Here is a 19887-nt window from a genome sequence, read left to right as displayed (position 1 = left end):
AAAATAATTGTCGCCCATAGACTCCAACACATTTGAGGGCACATTTACCTAGGGTCGACTATCGATGGTTAATTAACCCTCGATATTCATCCGTCGAAGTAAAATCCATCGACTTCGAATATCGAAGGCGAAGGATTTACCGCTATTTATATGATTGAACGATCAAAGAAACAATTAAATCCTTCGAATTGAACGATTCGAAGGATTTTAATCCATCGATTGAAGGATATTCCTTCGATCAATAAACTGTTAGGAAGCCTATGGGGACCTTCCCCTTAGGCTAACATTGGCCTCGGTAGCTTTTAGGTGGCGAACTAGGGGGTCGAAGAATTTTTTAAAGAGACAGTACTTCGACTATCGAATAGTCGAACGATTTTAATTTCGAATCGTTCAATTCGAAGTCGAAGGTTGTAGTCGAAGGTCAAAGTAGCCCATTCGATGGTCGAAGTGGCCAAAAAAAACATTCAAAATTCAAACTATTTTTCCTCTATTCCTTCACTCGAGCTAAGTAAATGGGCCCCTTGATGAATTTTTCATAATAGTGTTGATTTTCGCCTATCACTAATAATAATAATAAATAAAAAGAAAAAAAAATAATAATAAAAAAACAAGCAGTAGTAGTAACAATTTTAAAAACAATGGTATTTTTTTTGCTCTGTACCAAATAAGAAGTAAAAATGCAACACCAAGCTAATTACAAAGACAGGACAATAAACACGGAAGGCATCGAAGAGCATAAAGCAAAAGAACCCTACTTGTAAGAGCTAGGAAGGTTATGTAATAAATGTTCTTAAATTTGCTTCTTCTCTAGTAACCCATAGCAACCAATCAGCATATAGCAATATCTGGTCAGCTGTTAGTCATTTGGTCTTGCTGTGAGCAACAATAAGACTTTGTATTACATTAACCTGTAAGAATTTAAATTAAGATAACAACAAATTACATTTGATGGAAACCCAAAATTCGCTCAACTTTAGTTTTGCCAATATGAAATATGAGGTAGCTTTTATCTGAAAGACTAAATAAAATTGAATTTATAATAAATCTGCCAACCTATCAAAGTCAGTTTCTCTCTTCCAATGAAATTGGGTATTGCTAATAACCTCAGGAAGGGCAGATGAATGAAAGCATTAGGTCAACTTCATTCTTAACAATGACTTTTGGTGGATGGAGATTTTCTGGCTCTCGGTGACAAGACGTCATCTGCCAAACATCCAAAATAGTAACTGGCAAGTCTGAGAACATGGCTCTCATCACTGTGTCAAGCTGAAGAGACAACCAGTCACTTCCATGGGAGAAGCGATAACCAGTGTTGGCTGATTTAATAAGGATCTTGATTTCAGGGTTATGCTCCAATAACCTTTTTACAGCATCTCTGATTCCACGAAGTCGCCAGATATATATTTTTATGGGGAAGGTGAGGAAATGAGCCCAGCAATTAATGACAATAACCATCCCTTTTCGTCCTCCAAGATTGTCAAGCTCAGATGCAATGTAGTGAATTTCCCTGATCCAAGTCTTCTCCATGCGCAGTGGCTTCTGATGCACTCTCCATTGGACCAGGTAATTGTGCTCTGTGTCTGTTGCTAGCAGAGGACCTGGATTATGTTCCAAATGGAGGTCTATCTGCTTGAGAGCTTAGGAAGGAATTAAGAAGAAAAACATTTATTCAGAAAATATTAGAAGTATCACTGGAAGAATCAAGATGAATTCCAGCTCAGATAAAGAATTTCTCCAGTAAGGGCCTCATGACTCATTTCTCATCTGCCTGGTATATCACAATGTCTTAAACATATACTGACCTTAAGTTCGTAGCATTTTCATCTTACTTAAATATATGAGTCTTTAGCAAAGGGTCTATTAATGTTTATAATGACATGAACGTTTAAACAAGAAAGGTTTTACCTAATTAGTGAAGTGTGGTCCGATCCTAATAATGGTTGGGTGAAGACAATGTTTCTGAACCAAGGAAGGCAATTATCACAAATATATCATTTATTCAAAGGCCTCCTTCAGAGGTCCCACAACCTGTCTGATGGCTATCCAAATCAAGATAATCATCACCATAGCTGATAAAGATCAGCACAATTCTGTGTGTGTCTTGGTCTATAGGAAATCTATACACAGAATTTTCTTATGTGTTCTAAAGCGCTATAGTGATTTTTTACAAAGTGCTATCTCCAAAATTAAATAAAACAAGGAACTTTTTTATTCAAAAAGTAGAATGAATTAAAGCATGGGGCAATGGTGTTCCTTCAAATAATAAAACTTAACATGAAGTTATCCAGTGTGGGCAGAATATGTGTAAAGCCAACAAAATTATAACATAGCAATATCATAAGATTTCTAAGAAGTTTTTTTGTTAAAATATCCTATTAATATCTACTTACAAGAATATAATTTGTGTAAAGGGCACGTTTTGATTCTGTGATATTCAAGTGATATTTATGGCAAAATGAAGGGATACAGTCTTCTAAAAAAACAATTTCCAGGTAGTACATAACCCCAAGGCACCCCACATTAAGTCGATCTGAGAAAAATTATTTGTTAGCAAAAGCAACAGAGAAAGAAGAAAAACAAGATGCAGCTTCATCCTGGGTACCAAAAGATTTTGCATTAGGAGAGTATGGTCAACAATATCAGAAGCAGAGGATATGAAAACAGAGTTATGTCATTTGGATAGGCTATCTGTAAAAAAAAAACCCTCAACAAGGAGGTGGGAGAATAAATCAGAGGAAAATTGGTGCAATCATCATGACAAATTGTTTTGTTCAGTTCCAAATCTTCACTGGCATTTATTTACTAACAAGTACTGTAGGTTGGCACATTAAAGGGATTCTGTCATGATTTTTATGGTGTAGTTTTTATTTCTAAATTACACTGCAAATAATTGACTGTACAATATAAAATGTCATTCCTGAACCAACAAGTGTATTTAGTTGTAATATTGGTGTGTAGGTGCATCTCAGGTCATTTTGCCTGGTCATGTGCTTTCAGAAAGAGCCAGCACTTTAGGATGGAACTGCTTTCTGGCAGGCTGTTGTTTCTCCTACTCAATGTAACTGAATGTGTCTCAGTGGGACCTGGATTTTACTATTGAGTGTTGTTCTTAAATCTACCAGGCCGTAAAGAGTGACGGAAGTTTGTCAGAGCACAAGTCACATGACTGGGGGCAGCTGGGAAACTGACAATATGTCTAGCCCCATGTCAGATTTCAAAATTAAATAAAAAAAAAAAATCTGTTTGCTCTTTTGAGAAATGGATTTCAGTGCAGAATTCTGCTGGAGCAGCACTATTAACTAATGCGTTCTGAATTTTTTTTTCCCATAACTTTATCCTTTTAAAACCTATTTGCAGATGAAGGTTCTGCATTAACATCTGTTCTTTCAAGTTTTTTTGTTTAAGCATATGAGTTACATTGTTGAATCAAAACTGTCCAGAAAGATAACTGAAGGACATCCAGGACCCCAGTACAATATACTCAATGGTTTAATGGGGTTTAAAGCCACTTACAGGGTACAAAGTCAACTATATGCTCCCACCACTGGCGCAGGGTGGAATCTCCAAACATGTAGATGTTTTTCCCAGCCAGACAATTGGCTACACTGGAAGGATCAGGGAAATGCTGGTTGGAACAGACGAGAGACTCCCACAAATCCTGATAATAAAACCCAGAAGGATTTGGAATAGGTAACCCAGAAGTGCACACTGTCCTTGTTCCTATAACAGAAATAGGGTATAGGTCACTGAAATAATCACACAAGCAAACATAGTCTTGCAATGTCCTGGTTACAAGATGTACATCAAAACTGATTTAAAGGGCCAATAACTGAAAATATAAAAGGGCTTTGCATGTACTCAAATATAATGAAATGTAGAAGTTCTAACACACTTGTATCAGCTACAATTATTTAGATTATAGCCAGTGTAGCAGCAATTGCTGCCATATAAGTTCTTATGAGAATTTAAAGCCAATTTGCATAGCAGAGGCCCCACATTGCTCATTACACATTTCTGTATCGTTATATTAAGAAAGAGCAAATGATACCCTTGATTATTTACTTATAATTTATCCAATTGATGAGACGTGAGGTCTGATTAAAAAATCAGTGTAATAGAATAAAATGAATTAGAAGAAATCAATTACAACAGTTGGTCTCCAAACGTTATTATCTTTCCAATTCCAATTCAGGCTTTCTAAGACTCAGCTACGTAGCGTAATATGTTGAAGAGATTCTGGTGAGAGAACCGAATGTCGTTACAGAGAAGTTCCCGCAAGATCCTCCACATGACACTGAACCTGGAAGGGATTTAAATTGTTTTTCATCCGAATAGCCGCCATTTGCCTTGAGAAAGCTAATTTTGTGAAACGCACGTTGGAGGATCCAACAGTTACAGTTAGTTCTCTCCACAGTTTAGGGCAAACTAATATTCAAGACCACAGTCCCGGCTACTCTACCTTCTACAGCTTTATGGTGTCCCAGGGATAGAAAAACTATAGGAAGTAGCTAACGGGACAACTCCACCTCTCTATATTTCTTTATTCTACTATTTTCTTATGAATTTGAGCTGATTGGGAATTAATTTATCCAATATTTTTTAATGGTCACCAATTAATTCTACAAGCGACTAGAAAATGAATATAACCATTATTTATTGGCACAGCACTTTGATTGATATCAATTTGTTTGATTAATCTTTAATGGATTCCTACAAATTAACTTTATATAGTTATGAATTGATTGTCTCATCATAAGGAGGCACTAACCAAATGATCTGCAAGTAGATAATTAATGAACTGAAACAATTACACAGTTACACAATTACACAATTACATAGTTACATAGTTAAATTGGGTTGAAAAAAGACAAAGTCCATCAAGTCCAACCCCTCCAAATGAAAACCCAGCCCCATACACACACCCCTCCCTACTTTTAATTAAATTCTATATACCCATATCTATACTAACTATAGAGTTTAGTATCACAATAGCCTTTGTATTATGTCTGTCCAAGAAATCATCCAAGTCCCTCTTATAGTCATTAACTGAATCATCACCCGGCAGTGCATTCCCCAACCTCACTGTCCTCACTGTGATGAACCCCCTACTCTGTTCCTTTAAATGAAACTTCTTTTCCTCTAGTCTGAAGGGGAGGCCTCTGGTACGTGATTCTCTTTATGGGTAAAAAGGTCCCCTGCTATTTGTCTATAATGTCCTCTAATGTACTTGTAAAGTCTAATCATGTCCCCTCACAAGCGCCTTTTTTCCCCCAGAGAAAACAACCCCAACCTTGTCAGTCTCCCCTCATAATTTAACTCTTCCCTCCCTCTAACCAGTTTAGTTGCACTTAGTCTCTGCACTCTCTCCAGCTCATTTATATCCCTCTTAAGGACTGGAGTCCAAAACTGCCCCCATACTCCAGATGAGGCCTCACCAGGGACCTATAAAGAGACACAATTATGTTTCATCCCTTGAGTTAATGCCCTTTTTTATACAAGAACTTTATTTGCTTTAGTAGCCACAGAATGACACTGCCCAGAATTAGACAACTTGTTATCTACAAAGACCCCAAGATCCTTCTCATTTAAGGAAACTCCCAACACACTGCCATTTAGTGTATAACTTGCATTTATATTATTTTTGCCAAAGTGCATAACCTGCATTTATCAACATTGAACCTCATTTTCCAGTTTGCTGCCCAGTTTTCCAGTTTAGACAAATCACTGTGCAAAGTGGCAGCATCCTGCATGGAACCTATAGTTCTGCACAATTTAGTCTCATCTGCACAAATAGAAACAGTACTTTCAATGGCCACCTCCAGGTCATTAATAAATGACAAGCAAAGGTTGACCACCAATTACTAAGGCGGTTGAATTGCTGTGTTGCACAGTTGGTAGTTCTTGTTTCTTTAAATTCCTGCGGTCCATTGTTTTTAGAATTGGAAAGCTAATAACATTTGGAGATCAGCTGTTGTAATTATAGAAGAAGGGTGGTTTTCTTTTTCTTCTAATTAATTACATTTCTGTATCAGCCATTGCATTAAACATATCTAGGAGAACAAATAGATCCCTTTTTATTATAGATTCCCTCTTCATTAAACTCAACAAAGTACCCAAATGGCTTACCATTCCTGCTCACACTTGTTGGCAGTACATTCAATGGTTTCAAGTTAGTCTGAATGTCCTGGTCAGTAAAAGACCTGTAAAGAGAAAAACAATGATATATTAAGAATGTTCAGGCTGACCAGGAACTCTAAATAATAATAAATCAAAATGTACAATTTTATCCACAAAAATACTGGGAATAAAATGGAGACAATCTCTATTAAAATCTGTAATATGGAGGGAGGAAGACAACATTTATTTGGGCAATCCTCCTATATACTGCAATCCATCAAATAATATATAAGCTATTTTTATAATTACAATAGGAACTGATTCAATCAGGAACATTTATTTTGCTCAGCATGCAACACTTAAAGCGATACTGACACATTCCTATAAAAATCATAGGAACGTATCAGTATCAAGTAAATGCTCCACCCATAATCATTCCCCTCAAAGCCCCCCACAAAGCATCCCCCAGCCCCCGCAAACCTGCATTCATCCGACCCTCCGACACTACTAAAAGATCTTGTGAGCCGTTTCAGTGGCGCTGGGCTGGGGGCGGTGCAATCCTTCCATTGGCTGATTATGAATGAAAACAGGAATTCAGCCTATGGAAGGATTGCTCCGCCCCCATCCCAGCGTCACTGAAGCAACCTGGAAGATCTGTTAGTAACGTGAGCAGGTCGGCAGCACATCGTTTTGCGGGGGCTGGGGGCGCCTTTGCGGGGGGCTTTATGGGGATTGATTACAGGTGCAGCATATATTTTATAAGGACACGTTCCTATGATTTTTATAGGAATGTGTCAGTATCGCTTTAATTTACTGGTTATATAATAATTCAGTGATTCGGTTTTTTTTAGCAGGCTGTAGGTAGAACAATGAAAGCTCACATTTTTATTGGTTGCTATGAGCTACTGTGCAGGTGGTCATTTGTACAGTGTTGATAAGTGAACCCCAGTATGATTATTAAAGGGATATTGTCATGGGAAAACATCAATTAATAGTGCTGCTCCAGCATAATTCTGCAATGAAAACCATTTCTCAAAAGAGCAAACTGATTTTTTATATTTAATTTTGAAATCTGACATGTGGCTAGACATATTGTTGGTTTCCCAGCTGCCCCCAGTCATGTGACTGCTCTGATAAACTTCAGTCACTCTTTACCGCTGTACCGCAAGTTGGAGCGAAATCATCCCCCCTCCCTTTCCCCCCCAGCAGCCTAACAGCAGAAACAAAGGGAAGGTAACCAGATAACCGCTCACTGACACAAGATAACAGCTGCCTGGTAGATCTAAGAACAGCACTCAATAGTAAAATCCAGGTCCCACTTAGACACATTCAGTTACATTGAATTGGAGAAATGACAGCCTGCCAGAAAGCAGTTCCATCCTAAAGTGCTGGCTCTTTCTGAAATCACATGACCAGGCAAAATGACCTGAGATGCACCTACACACCAATATTAAAAATTAAAAAAAATACACTTGCTGGTTCAGGAATGAAATTTTACAGGGTAGAGTGAATTATTTGCAGTGTAAAAAGTTTAATTTAAAAATAAAAACGACATCATAAAAATCACGACGGAATCCCTTTAAGAAGAAGCTACAGATCAACACAGGAAGTTCAGTGGTAATATCCCCCTAGATTTAGTACTGAGGAAATGAATGAAGCTTTAGTTCAAACAAGATTTTGTAATTTGTAATTCTAGAGTCTCCTCCCAAACCATAATTCATAAAATCAGCTGCAGAGAGGGCGTGCATGGCCCCAGGATTCAGCATTACAGGGATTCTGTCTTGATTTTTATGGTGTAGCTTTTCTTCTAACAAGTATTTTTTTTCCACTTGTCCTATTGATGTGTGTATCATCTCAGGTCATTTTGCATAATCCTGTGCTTCCAGATGGAGCCAGCACTTCAAAATGGAGCCGCTTTCAGGCAGGCTATTGTTCCTCCTATTCATTGTAACGAGAGGAGTTGCAGTGGGATTTGGAGTGCTATTCTCATCTACCAGGGAGTGATTTTCTTGTGTTAGGGAGCTGCTATTTGGTTACCTTTCCATTGTTCTGTTGTTGGGGGGAAAGGGAGGGGGTGATTTCACTCCAATTTGCAGTACAGCAGTAAAGAGTGACTGAAGTTTATCAGAGCACAAGTCACGTGACTGGGGGCACCTGGAAAACGGACATTATTTCTAACCCAATTTAAAATTTTAAAATTAAATATAAAAGAAAACCTGTTTGCTTTTTTCAAAAATAGATTTCAGTGCAGAATTCTGCTGGAACAGAGCTATGAACTGATGCGTTTTGGAAAAATAAACAAAAAATATGTTTTCCAGTGACAGAATCCCTTTTAGAATAATATATGCTTTACCATTATAGAGCTCTTAAACACACAGTAAAGTGGTCAAGCTAAAGATTCTGCAATTCTCCAATAATCATATATGAATTAATTCATTGCACTGTACGTTATTCAAATAAATATTCCAGAGCCTACTTATATTTCAATTAGGGTGAATCCCACATCAGTTGTTTCGATAGAGGAAGAATGTGAATATTTGGAATCAGTACATTGAGAGGAATTCCTTCTCTTTATTATTGAAGATGTCACGGTTTCCTCCTGAGGAATGTTGACGGTACGAGTTACAAGGGAGCTTCTTTGGCCGGACACACACCCACTTCTCACCGCTCGCTGCATCATAATATTCACAAACATCACGTCCCGGGAGGTCAAAATTACACTCCACCACTTCCCTGATTCCATTCAATTCAAAGTGCCCATGGTAGTATACCTGTACAAAAGATAATACTGTATATTAGGAGCTATAAACATGACCATTACACTATCTCAAGCAGGCATGAAATGCGTTAGGTCTTTGGTCTTACATGTCCTAATAAATGTCTTTGGATTTTTACATTTCTTTTGTTAATTTTTGGTAAAGACACATCTTTTTGTCTTGTTTCATATATATGCACCTCAGACTGGGGTGAACTGTGAGTTTCTCTTCCTTTTACCATTTGTTTACTTTTTGTTATTGGACTAGACGCAGTGATCACCAACCAGTAGCTCATGAGTAACATGTTGCTCCCCAACCCCTTGGATGTTGCTCCCAGTGGCCTCAGAGCAGATGCTTATTTTTGAATTCCACGCTTAGAGGCAAGTTTTGGTTGTATAAAAACCAGGTGTCCTACCAAACAGAGCCTCCTGTCTGCTGCCAGTCCACATAGGGGCTACCAATAGTCAATCACAACCCTTATTTAACAACCCCCAGGAACAATTTTCATTCTTGTGTTGCTCCCCAATTTTTTTTTACATCTGAATGTTGCTCACTGGTGAAAAAGGTTGGGGACCCATGGACTAGAGCATACTTAGTGTAGTGCCGGTATTTGACAACAATCCACAATCCAACAATTACAGCACTATTGTATGACTGTTTGCACAGTTGTGTAACTTCCTCATTATATATTAAGGATCCTGGATCCTGAAACGTCTTCAAGAAAAACACAGCAAGTCAAGTTGATTTATTACTACAGATTTAATATATTTTCAGAAGTGTCTAAATTAAGTCTTCTTGTTTATTTAATGACTCTCGGCTGTTAAGCACCAGTCAGAACTGTGAAAAACAATTCATAATGCTCCTCACCAAGGGGCAAATTCACTAAGCGCCGAAGCGCCGAACGCTAGCGTTGGGCATTTTCGTTACTTCGCAAATTCACTAACGAACACTGGCGTAGATTCGCTAGTGTTACTTCGTACCCTTTCGCCTGGCAAATTTTCGCTACGGACGTAACTAGCAAATTCACTAACGCGCGCATTGTACTGAACGCTACCTTTTACGCTAGACTTCCTTCGCCACCTCAGACCAGGCGAAGCGCAATAGAGTAGATAGGGATTGCTTCCAAAAAAGTTCAAATTTTTTCTAAGTCCTAAAAAACGCTGGCGTGTTTTCTATATTATGGGTGATAGGCTGAAAAAGATCGAGAATTTTTTTGGGGCTCCCCTCCTTCCCCCCTACATTTCCTAACTCATGGCAACTTAACTATACAGTGGGCACATGTGTAGGGCAAAAAAAAAATTTTATTTGATGTTTTGAAAGTTTCCCAGACATTTGTAGTGCTGATACGTATTCCTCCATTGAAATTTGAATTTGGCGCCGTATGCAAATTAACCTTCGCTAGCGTAACTTCGCTTCACTTAGCGAATCAACGCTAGCGCAACTTCGCAACCTTACGCTACCCCTGTGCGCAACTTCGGATTTTAGTGAATTTGCGGAGCGCTGGCGAAACTACGCCTGGCGAAGTGCGGCGAAGCGCGGCGAAGTTGCACCTGGCGCAACTACGAATCTTAGTGAATTTGCCCCCAAGAGCAGATACTGAAGCAAAATTCAACATTATATAACATATATGTAGGGTCAATACAATCATTTGTTAAACCTGTTTTACCTTCAAATTACCTTCAGTCCTTTTCATTTATAATTCTTGCTTGCCTGACTGCAGTTTTACATGCTTCATTTGTCTCCTTGAACTCAATTAAACTTCAAGTGACCCAACTAACTGGAATGCTCACCTTTCTGTTGAACCATGAAGACTGACCTTACCTATGCCTTGCCTTGTTTATAAGGATATAGAGATGTGTATGCATTTAGAAGCATTCTAAAGACATTCTATTTACCCTTCCCATAGTACATAGTACTGTGCAATATGCCACACTGTCCACCACCAACTCAAAAGCACCCATGACTGGAGGCAATGGTGCCCATTGACTTGAAATGAAAACATGAGATATAGAAGATGTATCTATACCTCACAAAACTTCCTTCTGTCGAAAAGCTGAAAGACATTCACACCTGCAATTCAATGCACTATAGCGGTCATGTAAACCAAAGGACAGTTCATCACAGCCGGCACAGCTAGTACACGATAATGTGTTGCCACAACAGTGCATTCACAACTGTGTGTTGTTTGCCTTGAATTTGATGTAATGGAGGGGCAGATTATTGAGACAGGCCAATGAAGACCCATCGGTCATGGACCATATTAGTACCAATGACAAAACTGGGGGGTACTCCTCAAGAAAGATTTCAGAAAACTAGTGAAGAAAGCTAAAGAAAAGAGGCCTAATTGTGATGTTGCAAAAAGTCTGCCATTGGCAACTTTTTTTCACTCTGCACACAGTGTTTGACTGTTTTAATACTATAGCTCAACTTCAGACCCCACAGACCTGCGGCATGGCCCTTGGATCCTGTGCTGGCTGTGTTAGTCAGAGCAGGAAGCAAGAGTGGAGGGTGAGTGGAAGCTTGTAGGCATTCCCTTCCTACCTTGTACCCACCATGAAAAAATGAAGGAGGTTTAATGGCTTAAAATAAAGACATGGATGCTCAACACCTTCTTACCTTGTCTGGACGTGAGTCTCTCTTCTCATGCAGAATAGCAATGGCCTCACTTGAATGCATAAGTTTAACTGAGATCTTTGTCTCTCCTGGCCAGACAAGAAGAAATGTTGCTGTGTAGGTACCATTGTTGTGATCTTGGACAGATCCACTGACTCCAGCTTTCATACTGGTAGAGTAAAGTTTCACATTAAAGAAATCTCCTCCATATGTCTTTGGGTGACCTTTGTGGTCCTTAGCTATGACTAGAACTTCTATGGTTTCTCCCATGGTATAAGTGGAACGTTGGTGCAGTAATGTGAATGAAGAAGTCCTATGGCTTGTGGAAAGCTGAAAGTCAACAGGGACTGGTACAATGTTCCATTCTGTCAATCTCAGCAAGTTCTGCAGCTCTTTATCTTCAGGGGATGTTGGATGATGGGTTGGAGTAGATACTGTATGAGTATCTGCAAGGGTCTTGTGGTAATCTCTACTAAATGATTCTATTTGTGTAAATCTGTAAATTAACTGAGGATAATATGGGGTTAAATAATGAAAACTAATAATTAACTTTATGCATTGATATTCATTTATTTCTGTATTTGGTGATCAAAGAAAAGTGGAGGAAATGGAAACAAAGAGTAAACAGAAAAAAAGGGAGAATTAAACACATATATTGGTTTAGCAAAGTGGTTGCAGAAAAGAGAGAGAGAGTGAGGGAAAATTTCATTGAGGAAGTAGAAAGCATTTACCACAACTGGGGCTCAGAGAGAGGAAGCATCTGCTCAAAGATATGAGTGTAAAGTACGATATTCTTAGGGAGAAATTATTATTCTACCTGGTATTGAATGTTTAGAATTAGTACTAATACTACACGATATTCCAAGTCAAAGCCTCCTAATGCTGATGCTTAGCGATGGGCGAATTTTCGCCGTTTCGCTTCGGCGCTGGCGTCCCGTTTTTGACGCCGGCGTCTGTTTTTTGCCGCGAATTTTCGCGGACGTTTCGCGAATTCGCACCTGGCGAATAAATTCGCCCATCACTACTGATGCTCATAAAGGACCCTGATATAAATGGCTGAACCGTGAGCAGAAATCAGCAAAGACTCTGTTGGGGGAAGAACTTTAAAAATCCTGGGGACAAAATGGGGACATCTATTATTTATTTATAGGGGATATAAATGCAGTAGAACCGCTTCATTCTGTTGAAGTGTTGGGCAACACAAGTAATATATTAACTACTCACATAAAGGGATAAATACGTTTTCAGTGCCTTTAGTGAATAGAATATTAAAGTTCATTTTATTGTTTTTTGGCTTCCACGTCACTTCCTTGTTCTCTGGTTGCTGGGCTAAAGCCCATGTATCTACTTTTGCTTGTTAGCATAACGTGTACAGTGTGTGATTGGCCCAGAGGCTGATGACAAGTTGCTGTCACACTTCAGTATAGAGCTGGACAGAGGGTGGAGTTTCTTTTTCCCCCTGCCACTCCAGGAGGGAGTGGAGGCACTGGGAGCCTGGAGCTTAGGCCCCAGTTAAGGAAGGTCCCAAGGGTGGTGAAGCTCTGGATGATACAGAGACCCCATGAATGAGGAGTAGTCAGGACAGGGTAGTTCTCTGTAACAGCACTATGTAGAAAAGATAGAACTTGTGAGCAAGAGCAGCCTGTGCTCCAACTAGGAGGGATAGCAAGGGGGTAGCTCTCCCCTAAGGCAAGACTGGCCTGTAGTACAGGAATCACAGCCTGATAGCATTGATGGGCGACCCTAGTTGCACAACAACATTTCTACACCCTTTAAATGTAGCAAAGGCCCATCCTGCTTGTTTTCTAGTCGGACAAGATCTAGCCCAGCCTACAGTATGTGGAGTTACATAATATAAAAGGGCTGCTGGTTACACCCAAAGACATTACATTCAATCTCAGGGTATCTAAAGTCAAAACAATTCCCTGCATCTTTTTTACTGTAGGAAAAGCACTGGGACCCAGAGACTTCTAATGACTTCTAATCAATTAGCTGTGGGTGAGGGGAGGCGCATAGAGGAAACCCCTTCCCCGTCCCTTATTTTCTGCATCAATTGTTTATTCTGAGTAAAGTGCAGAACAAAGCCACACCCAGAGCAGATGTGCTCCCTGAATAAGTGCTTCTGGGGTGTGCATTTGAGCCCCCTATACAGATTGTCATAAACACAAACACACACACATTCACATATCATACAAGCAGATTTACACCACTCATGCCTTCACATATACATACATGCACTCTAACACACACTCTGTACATGGAGATGCAAACACACACAAACAGTGACACACGCACACACACATACAGTTACTTAAACACATATGCATTGACACATACACACATACAGTGAACAGACTATCTTACCCCAATGACAAACCACAAAGTGCAGAAGGACACAATCCCGAGCAAGCGTCTGTTCATGGTTCAGCAGCAGTCACTGCAGTGAGAGATCTGTTGTGCTCTTATAATTACTCTGTCATTATGAAGCCCAAAGTCTATACTCCACGCCCTGATTAACTGCACTTCCTTTGCTGAACTTCACTGACACACAATACGAGTTGCTTCACTAACAGTAGCATTTACCTGACTTGCTGTAGGACAATCCGGGGGGTTGAGGGGTGGTCCCAGATCCCAACAAAATACAGACCACCGAGTAGTGGCCTCCATACCAAAACATTGATATCTAAAGGGCTTTCTCCATATCACAACTCCTCTTACCCAACTGCTTGCAACATTTTAGGGGTTAGAGCACAGACGCAACAAAATGCCTTTCAGACCCTGAAGCAGTGACTGCCAAACGCTGTGATCTTGGATTATGTGGCTTTTACACTACCCTTCCAGCAATGCACCTTTGTCTTCTTCTATGAGCTTTATGGTACCACCAGATGTGCCAACAGGTCTTCTTCTCCAGCTCACTTGCTTAAAGCTGAGCTGACCTAGACACTGCAGTAAATCTGTGTTCTGTTTTTATGAGCTCCTATTCACATTCAAGGGGGTATTTGATTTGAGAATGATAGGATTGCACTTCATGAAAAAAAATTTGAATTGCCAATTTTTTTCTTGGAGTTCTCCTAGATTCCGAGATGAATAACCATAAAGTACCAAGACAAGAATGTACCTCTGTGTTATTGGGTAACAACAGCTGCACTTTCTAAATCAGATACATTTGAGAAGTAAATGTACTGGGTGCAGTCACCATTTTATCAGCCTGTGTCATGAATGATATCTGAAGACGTCCTTGAAGGGATTCTGTCATGATTTTTATGGCATAGTTTTTATTTCTAAATTTACACTGCAAATGATACAATATAAAATGTCATTCCTGAACCAGCAAGTGTATTTAGTTGTAATATTGGTGTGTAGGTGCATCTCAGCTCATTTTGCCTGGTCATGTGATTTCAGAAAGAGCCAGCACTTTAGGATGGAACTGCTTTCTGGCAGGCTGTTGTTTCTCCTACTCAATGTAACTGAATGTGTCTCAGTGGGACCTGGATTTTACTATTGAGTGCTGTTCTTAGATCAAGCTGGTCTCTTGTGTTATGGAGGTGCTATCTGGTTACCTTCCCATTGTTCTGTTGTCTGGCTGCTGGGGGGGGGGGTGATATCACTCCAACTTGCAGTACAGCAGTAAAGAGTGACTGAAGTTTATCAGAGCACAAGTCACATGACTGGGGCAGCTGAGAAACTGACAATATGTCTAGCCCCATGTCAGATTTGAAAATTAAATATAAAAAAATCAGTTTGCTCTTTTGAGAAAATGGATTTTCAGTGCAGAATTCTGCTGGAGCAGCACTATTAACTATTAAAGGGATACTGTCATGGGGAAAACATTTTTTTTCAAAATAAATCAGTTAATAGTGCTGCTCCAGCAGAATTCTGCACTGAAATCCATTTCTCAAAAGAGCAAACTGATTTTTTTATATTCAATTTTGAAATCTGACATGGGGCTAGACATTTTGTCAATTTCCCAGCTGCCCCAAGCCATGTGACTTGTGCTCTGATAAACTTCAATCACTCTTTACTGCTGTACTGCAAGTTGGAGTGATATCACCTCCTCCCTCCCCCCCCAGCAGCCAAACAAAAGAACAATGGGAAGGTAACCAGATAACAGCTCTCTAACACAAGAGAGGTTGTGTGGAGGGTGTGCTCTGTTTGCTGTGTTTTCTCCCAGTCCCTTGCGGATCTGGGGGGTTAGTTTTCTCATTTATTTTTTTATTTTTATTTTTTTTTCCCCCCCATCACCCCTTTAGCCCCTCTTCTATCATGAAGAAGAAGGGAGCCTTGGCTTCAAGCCGTGTGCTGAAGACCCGGTTGGGTTCTAGCAGGAGGGCTGCCACTTCCAATATGGCAGAGCTTGTGGAGAGTGCTGTTGTAAGCAATCCAAAGCTGACGCTGGCTACAGATGAGACTCTAATGGAAAGTGATGGCTTTGCCTATGGTGAGGCCCAGGAGAGTCTGGAAATGGATGCTGCGCTGGAGCAGGGAGCTGGAGTTGGAGTATCTGCGGGGAGCTGTAGAGCTGCAACAGAGGCTACCCCAAAAGTCAGTGCTGAGACTGCTGGGAATGGCAGTATGGGGTCTGGTGAACAGAAAATGGCCGCTGATGCTGAGGAGCCAGGTTGCTACATTGCACTGGACGTGGCTGAGAGTGATCTCAGAGACAGCATGGAGTTAAAGCATTCTCCGATGGAGGCAAGAAATGAGAGGCCGGTGAGTGAGGGGTTAGTGGGAGCAGAGACTGTGCTACCAGGTGAGGGGGAGGCTGAAGTAGAGACTGCAGTGACCAGTGATGGAGTGACTGTGATACAAACTGCATTGCAAGGTGCTGGTGATACTGGTGCAGAGACTATAAATAAAGGCAAAGCTGGAGCAGAGACTGTTATAGAATATGAGAAGATCATTAAATCTCTAACCCCCATATGTAATATAAGGCACGAAGTTTGCCCAGGAGCAGTAACCAATGACAACCAATAAGATTCTTGCCATGGCCGGACTGGGGGTAAAAAGCAGCCCGGGCAAAAAAATCAAAGCAGCCCACATGTCCCTTCCCAGTAGAGATGTCGCGAACTGTTCGCCGGCGAACTTGTTCGCGCGAACATCGGGTGTTCGCGCTCGCCGGAAGTTCGCGAACGTCGCGCGACGTTCGCCATTTTGGGTTCGCCATTGTTGGCGCTTTTTTTTGCCCTCTCACCCCAGACCAGCAGGTACATGGCAGCCAATCAGGAAGCTCTCCCCTGGACCACTCCCCTTCCCTATAAAAACCGAAGCCCTGCAGCGTTTTTTCACTCTGCCTGTGTGTGCTGAAGAGATAGTGTAGGGAGAGAGCTGCTGCCTGTTAGTGATTTCAGGGACAGTTGAAAGTTTGCTGGCTAGTAATCGTTTTGATACTGCTCTGTTATTGGAGGGACAGAAGTCTGCAGGGGTTTGAGGGACATTTTAGCTTAGGTAGCTTTGCTGGCTAGTAATCTACCTTCTACTGCAGTGCTCTGTATGTAGCTGCAGTGGGCAGCTGTCCTGCTTCTGATCTCATCTGCTGACTGCTGCAATAACAGTAGTCCTTGTAAGGACTGCTTTTATTTATTTTTTTGTTGTTTTACTACTACTACTACTACTACTACTATAAGAGCCCAGTGCTATTAGTCTAGCAGTGTTGGGGAGTGGGACTGGTGTGCTAATCTGCTGCTCCTAGTAGTTCAGCAGCACCAACTTTAATTTTTTTTTTTAATATTCATTTTTTTTTTATTTTACTTTTTTTTATTTTACTACCGCTGTAGTAGTGTATAAGTTGACCTTTTAGGCATTATTTGCCCTGTAGGCATTATTTGCACAGTGTTTTCTTCAACCCGCCATCTAGCTGTGTGACCTTGTTCACATTCTGTCTAAATATCCATAATATTACCGTCTCCAGAAAAAACACCGGAGTGACTTTTTTCAAGCAGCCATAATATATTTTACGTAATCCGTATCCACCGCTGTAGTAGTGTATACGTTGACCTTGTAGGCATTATTTGCACAGTGTTTTCTTCAACCCGCCACCTAGCTGTGTGACCTTGTTCACATTCTGTCTAAATATCCATAATATTACCGTCTCCAGAAAAAACACCGGAGTGACTTTTTTCAAGCAGCCATAATATATTTTACGTAATCCGTATCCACCGCTGTAGTAGTGTATACGTTGACCTTGTAGGCATTATTTGCACAGTGTTTTCTTCAACCCGCCATCTAGCTGTGTGACCTTGTTCACATTCTGTCTAAATATCCATAATATTACCGTCTCCAGAAAAAACACCGGAGTGACTTTTTTCAAGCAGCCATAATATATTTTACGTAATCCGTATCCACCGCTGTAGTAGTGTATACGTTGACCTTGTAGGCATTATTTGCACAGTGTTTTCTTCAACCCGCCATCTAGCTGTGTGACCTTGTTCACATTCTGTCTAAATATCCATAATATTACCGTCTCCAGAAAAAACACCGGAGTCACTTTTTTCAAGCAGCATTCATATATTTTACGTAATCCGTATCCACCGCTGTAGTAGTGTATACGTTGGCCTTGTAGGCATTATTTGCACACTGTTTTCTTCAACCCGCCATCGAGCTGTGTGACCTTGTTCCCATTCTGTCTAAATATCCATAATATTACCGTCTCCAGAAAAAACACCGGAGTCACTTTTTTCAAGCAGCATTCATATATTTTACGTAATCCGTATCCACCGCTGTAGTAGTGTATACGTTGGCCTTGTAGGCATTATTTGCACACTGTTTTCTTCAACCCGCCATCGAGCTGTGTGACCTTGTTCCCATTCTGTCTAAATATCCATAATATTACCGTCTCCAGAAAAAACACCGGAGTCACTTTTTTCAAGCAGCATTCATATATTTTACGTAATCCGTATCCACCGCTGTAGTAGTGTATACGTTGGCCTTGTAGGCATTATTTGCACAGTGTTTTCTTCAACCCGCCATCGAGCTGTGTGAGCTTGTTCACATTTTGTCTAAATATTGATAATATTATCGTCTCTAGAAAACCACTTGAGTTACTTTTTTTCAAGCAGCATTCATATATTTTACGTAATCCGTATCCACCGCTGTAGTAGTGTATACGTTGACCTTGTAGGCATTATTTGCACACTGTTTTCTTCAACCCGCCATCGAGCTGTGTGACCTTGTTCCCATTCTGTCTAAATATCCATAATATTACCGTCTCCAGAAAAAACACCGGAGTCACTTTTTTCAAGCAGCATTCATATATTTTACGTAATCCGTATCCACCGCTGTAGTAGTGTATACGTTGGCCTTGTAGGCATTATTTGCAGAGTGTTTTCTTCAACCCGCCATCGAGCTGTGTGAGCTTGTTCACATTTTGTCTAAATATTGATAATATTATCGTCTCTAGAAAAACCACTTGAGTTACTTTTTTTCAAGCAGCATTCATATATTTTACGTAATCCGTATCCACCGCTGTAGTAGTGTATACGTTGACCTTGTAGGCATTATTTGCACACTGTTTTCTTCAACCCGCCATCGAGCTGTGTGACCTTGTTCCCATTCTGTCTAAATATCCATAATATTACCGTCTCCAGAAAAAACACCGGAGTCACTTTTTTCAAGCAGCATTCATATATTTTACGTAATCCGTATCCACCGCTGTAGTAGTGTATACGTTGGCCTTGTAGGCATTATTTGCACACTGTTTTCTTCAACCCGCCATCGAGCTGTGTGACCTTGTTCCCATTCTGTCTAAATATCCATAATATTACCGTCTCCAGAAAAAACACCGGAGTCACTTTTTTCAAGCAGCATTCATATATTTTACGTAATCCGTATCCACCGCTGTAGTAGTGTATACGTTGGCCTTGTAGGCATTATTTGCACAGTGTTTTCTTCAACCCGCCATCGAGCTGTGTGAGCTTGTTCACATTTTGTCTAAATATTGATAATATTATCGTCTCTAGAAAAACCACTTGAGTTACTTTTTTTCAAGCAGCATTCATATATTTTACGTAATCCGTATCCACCGCTGTAGTAGTGTATACGTTGACCTTGTAGGCATTATTTGCACACTGTTTTCTTCAACCCCGCCATCGAGCTGTGTGAGCTTGTTCACATTTTGTCTAAATATTGATAATATTATCGTCTCTAGAAAAACCACTTGAGTTACTTTTTTTCAAGCAGCATTCATATATTTTACGTAATCCGTATCCACCGCTGTAGTAGTGTATACGTTGACCTTGTAGGCATTATTTGCACACTGTTTTCTTCAACCCGCCATCGAGCTGTGTGACCTTGTTCACATTTTGTCTAAATATTGATAATATTATCGTCTCTAGAAAAACCACTTGAGTTACTTTTTTTCAAGCAGCATTCATATATTTTACGTAATCCGTATCCACCGCTGTAG

At 40.2% G+C, this 19887-nt stretch overlaps 1 protein-coding gene across 1 annotated transcript; it reads right to left on the bottom strand.

The window, feature by feature from the left end:
- Positions 1 to 459: 459 nt before the first annotated feature.
- LOC108703554 (NXPE family member 3) lies at positions 460 to 13968 on the bottom strand. Its single transcript, XM_018239738.2, has 6 exons — positions 13851 to 13968; positions 11490 to 11993; positions 8668 to 8888; positions 6127 to 6200; positions 3514 to 3720; positions 460 to 1637 (listed from the first exon to the last, which is right to left on the bottom strand). The coding sequence occupies exons 1-6, from the start codon at positions 13905 to 13907 to the stop codon at positions 1105 to 1107; spliced, it is 1596 nt and encodes a 531-aa protein (XP_018095227.1). The 5' UTR covers positions 13908 to 13968; the 3' UTR covers positions 460 to 1104.
- Positions 13969 to 19887: the final 5919 nt, after the last annotated feature.

Source organism: Xenopus laevis, chromosome 3S, assembly GCF_017654675.1.
Source record: "Xenopus laevis strain J_2021 chromosome 3S, Xenopus_laevis_v10.1, whole genome shotgun sequence".
NCBI classification, from domain to species: Eukaryota; Metazoa; Chordata; class Amphibia; order Anura; family Pipidae; genus Xenopus; species Xenopus laevis.
This window is presented reverse-complemented; position numbering and strand designations above follow the sequence as displayed.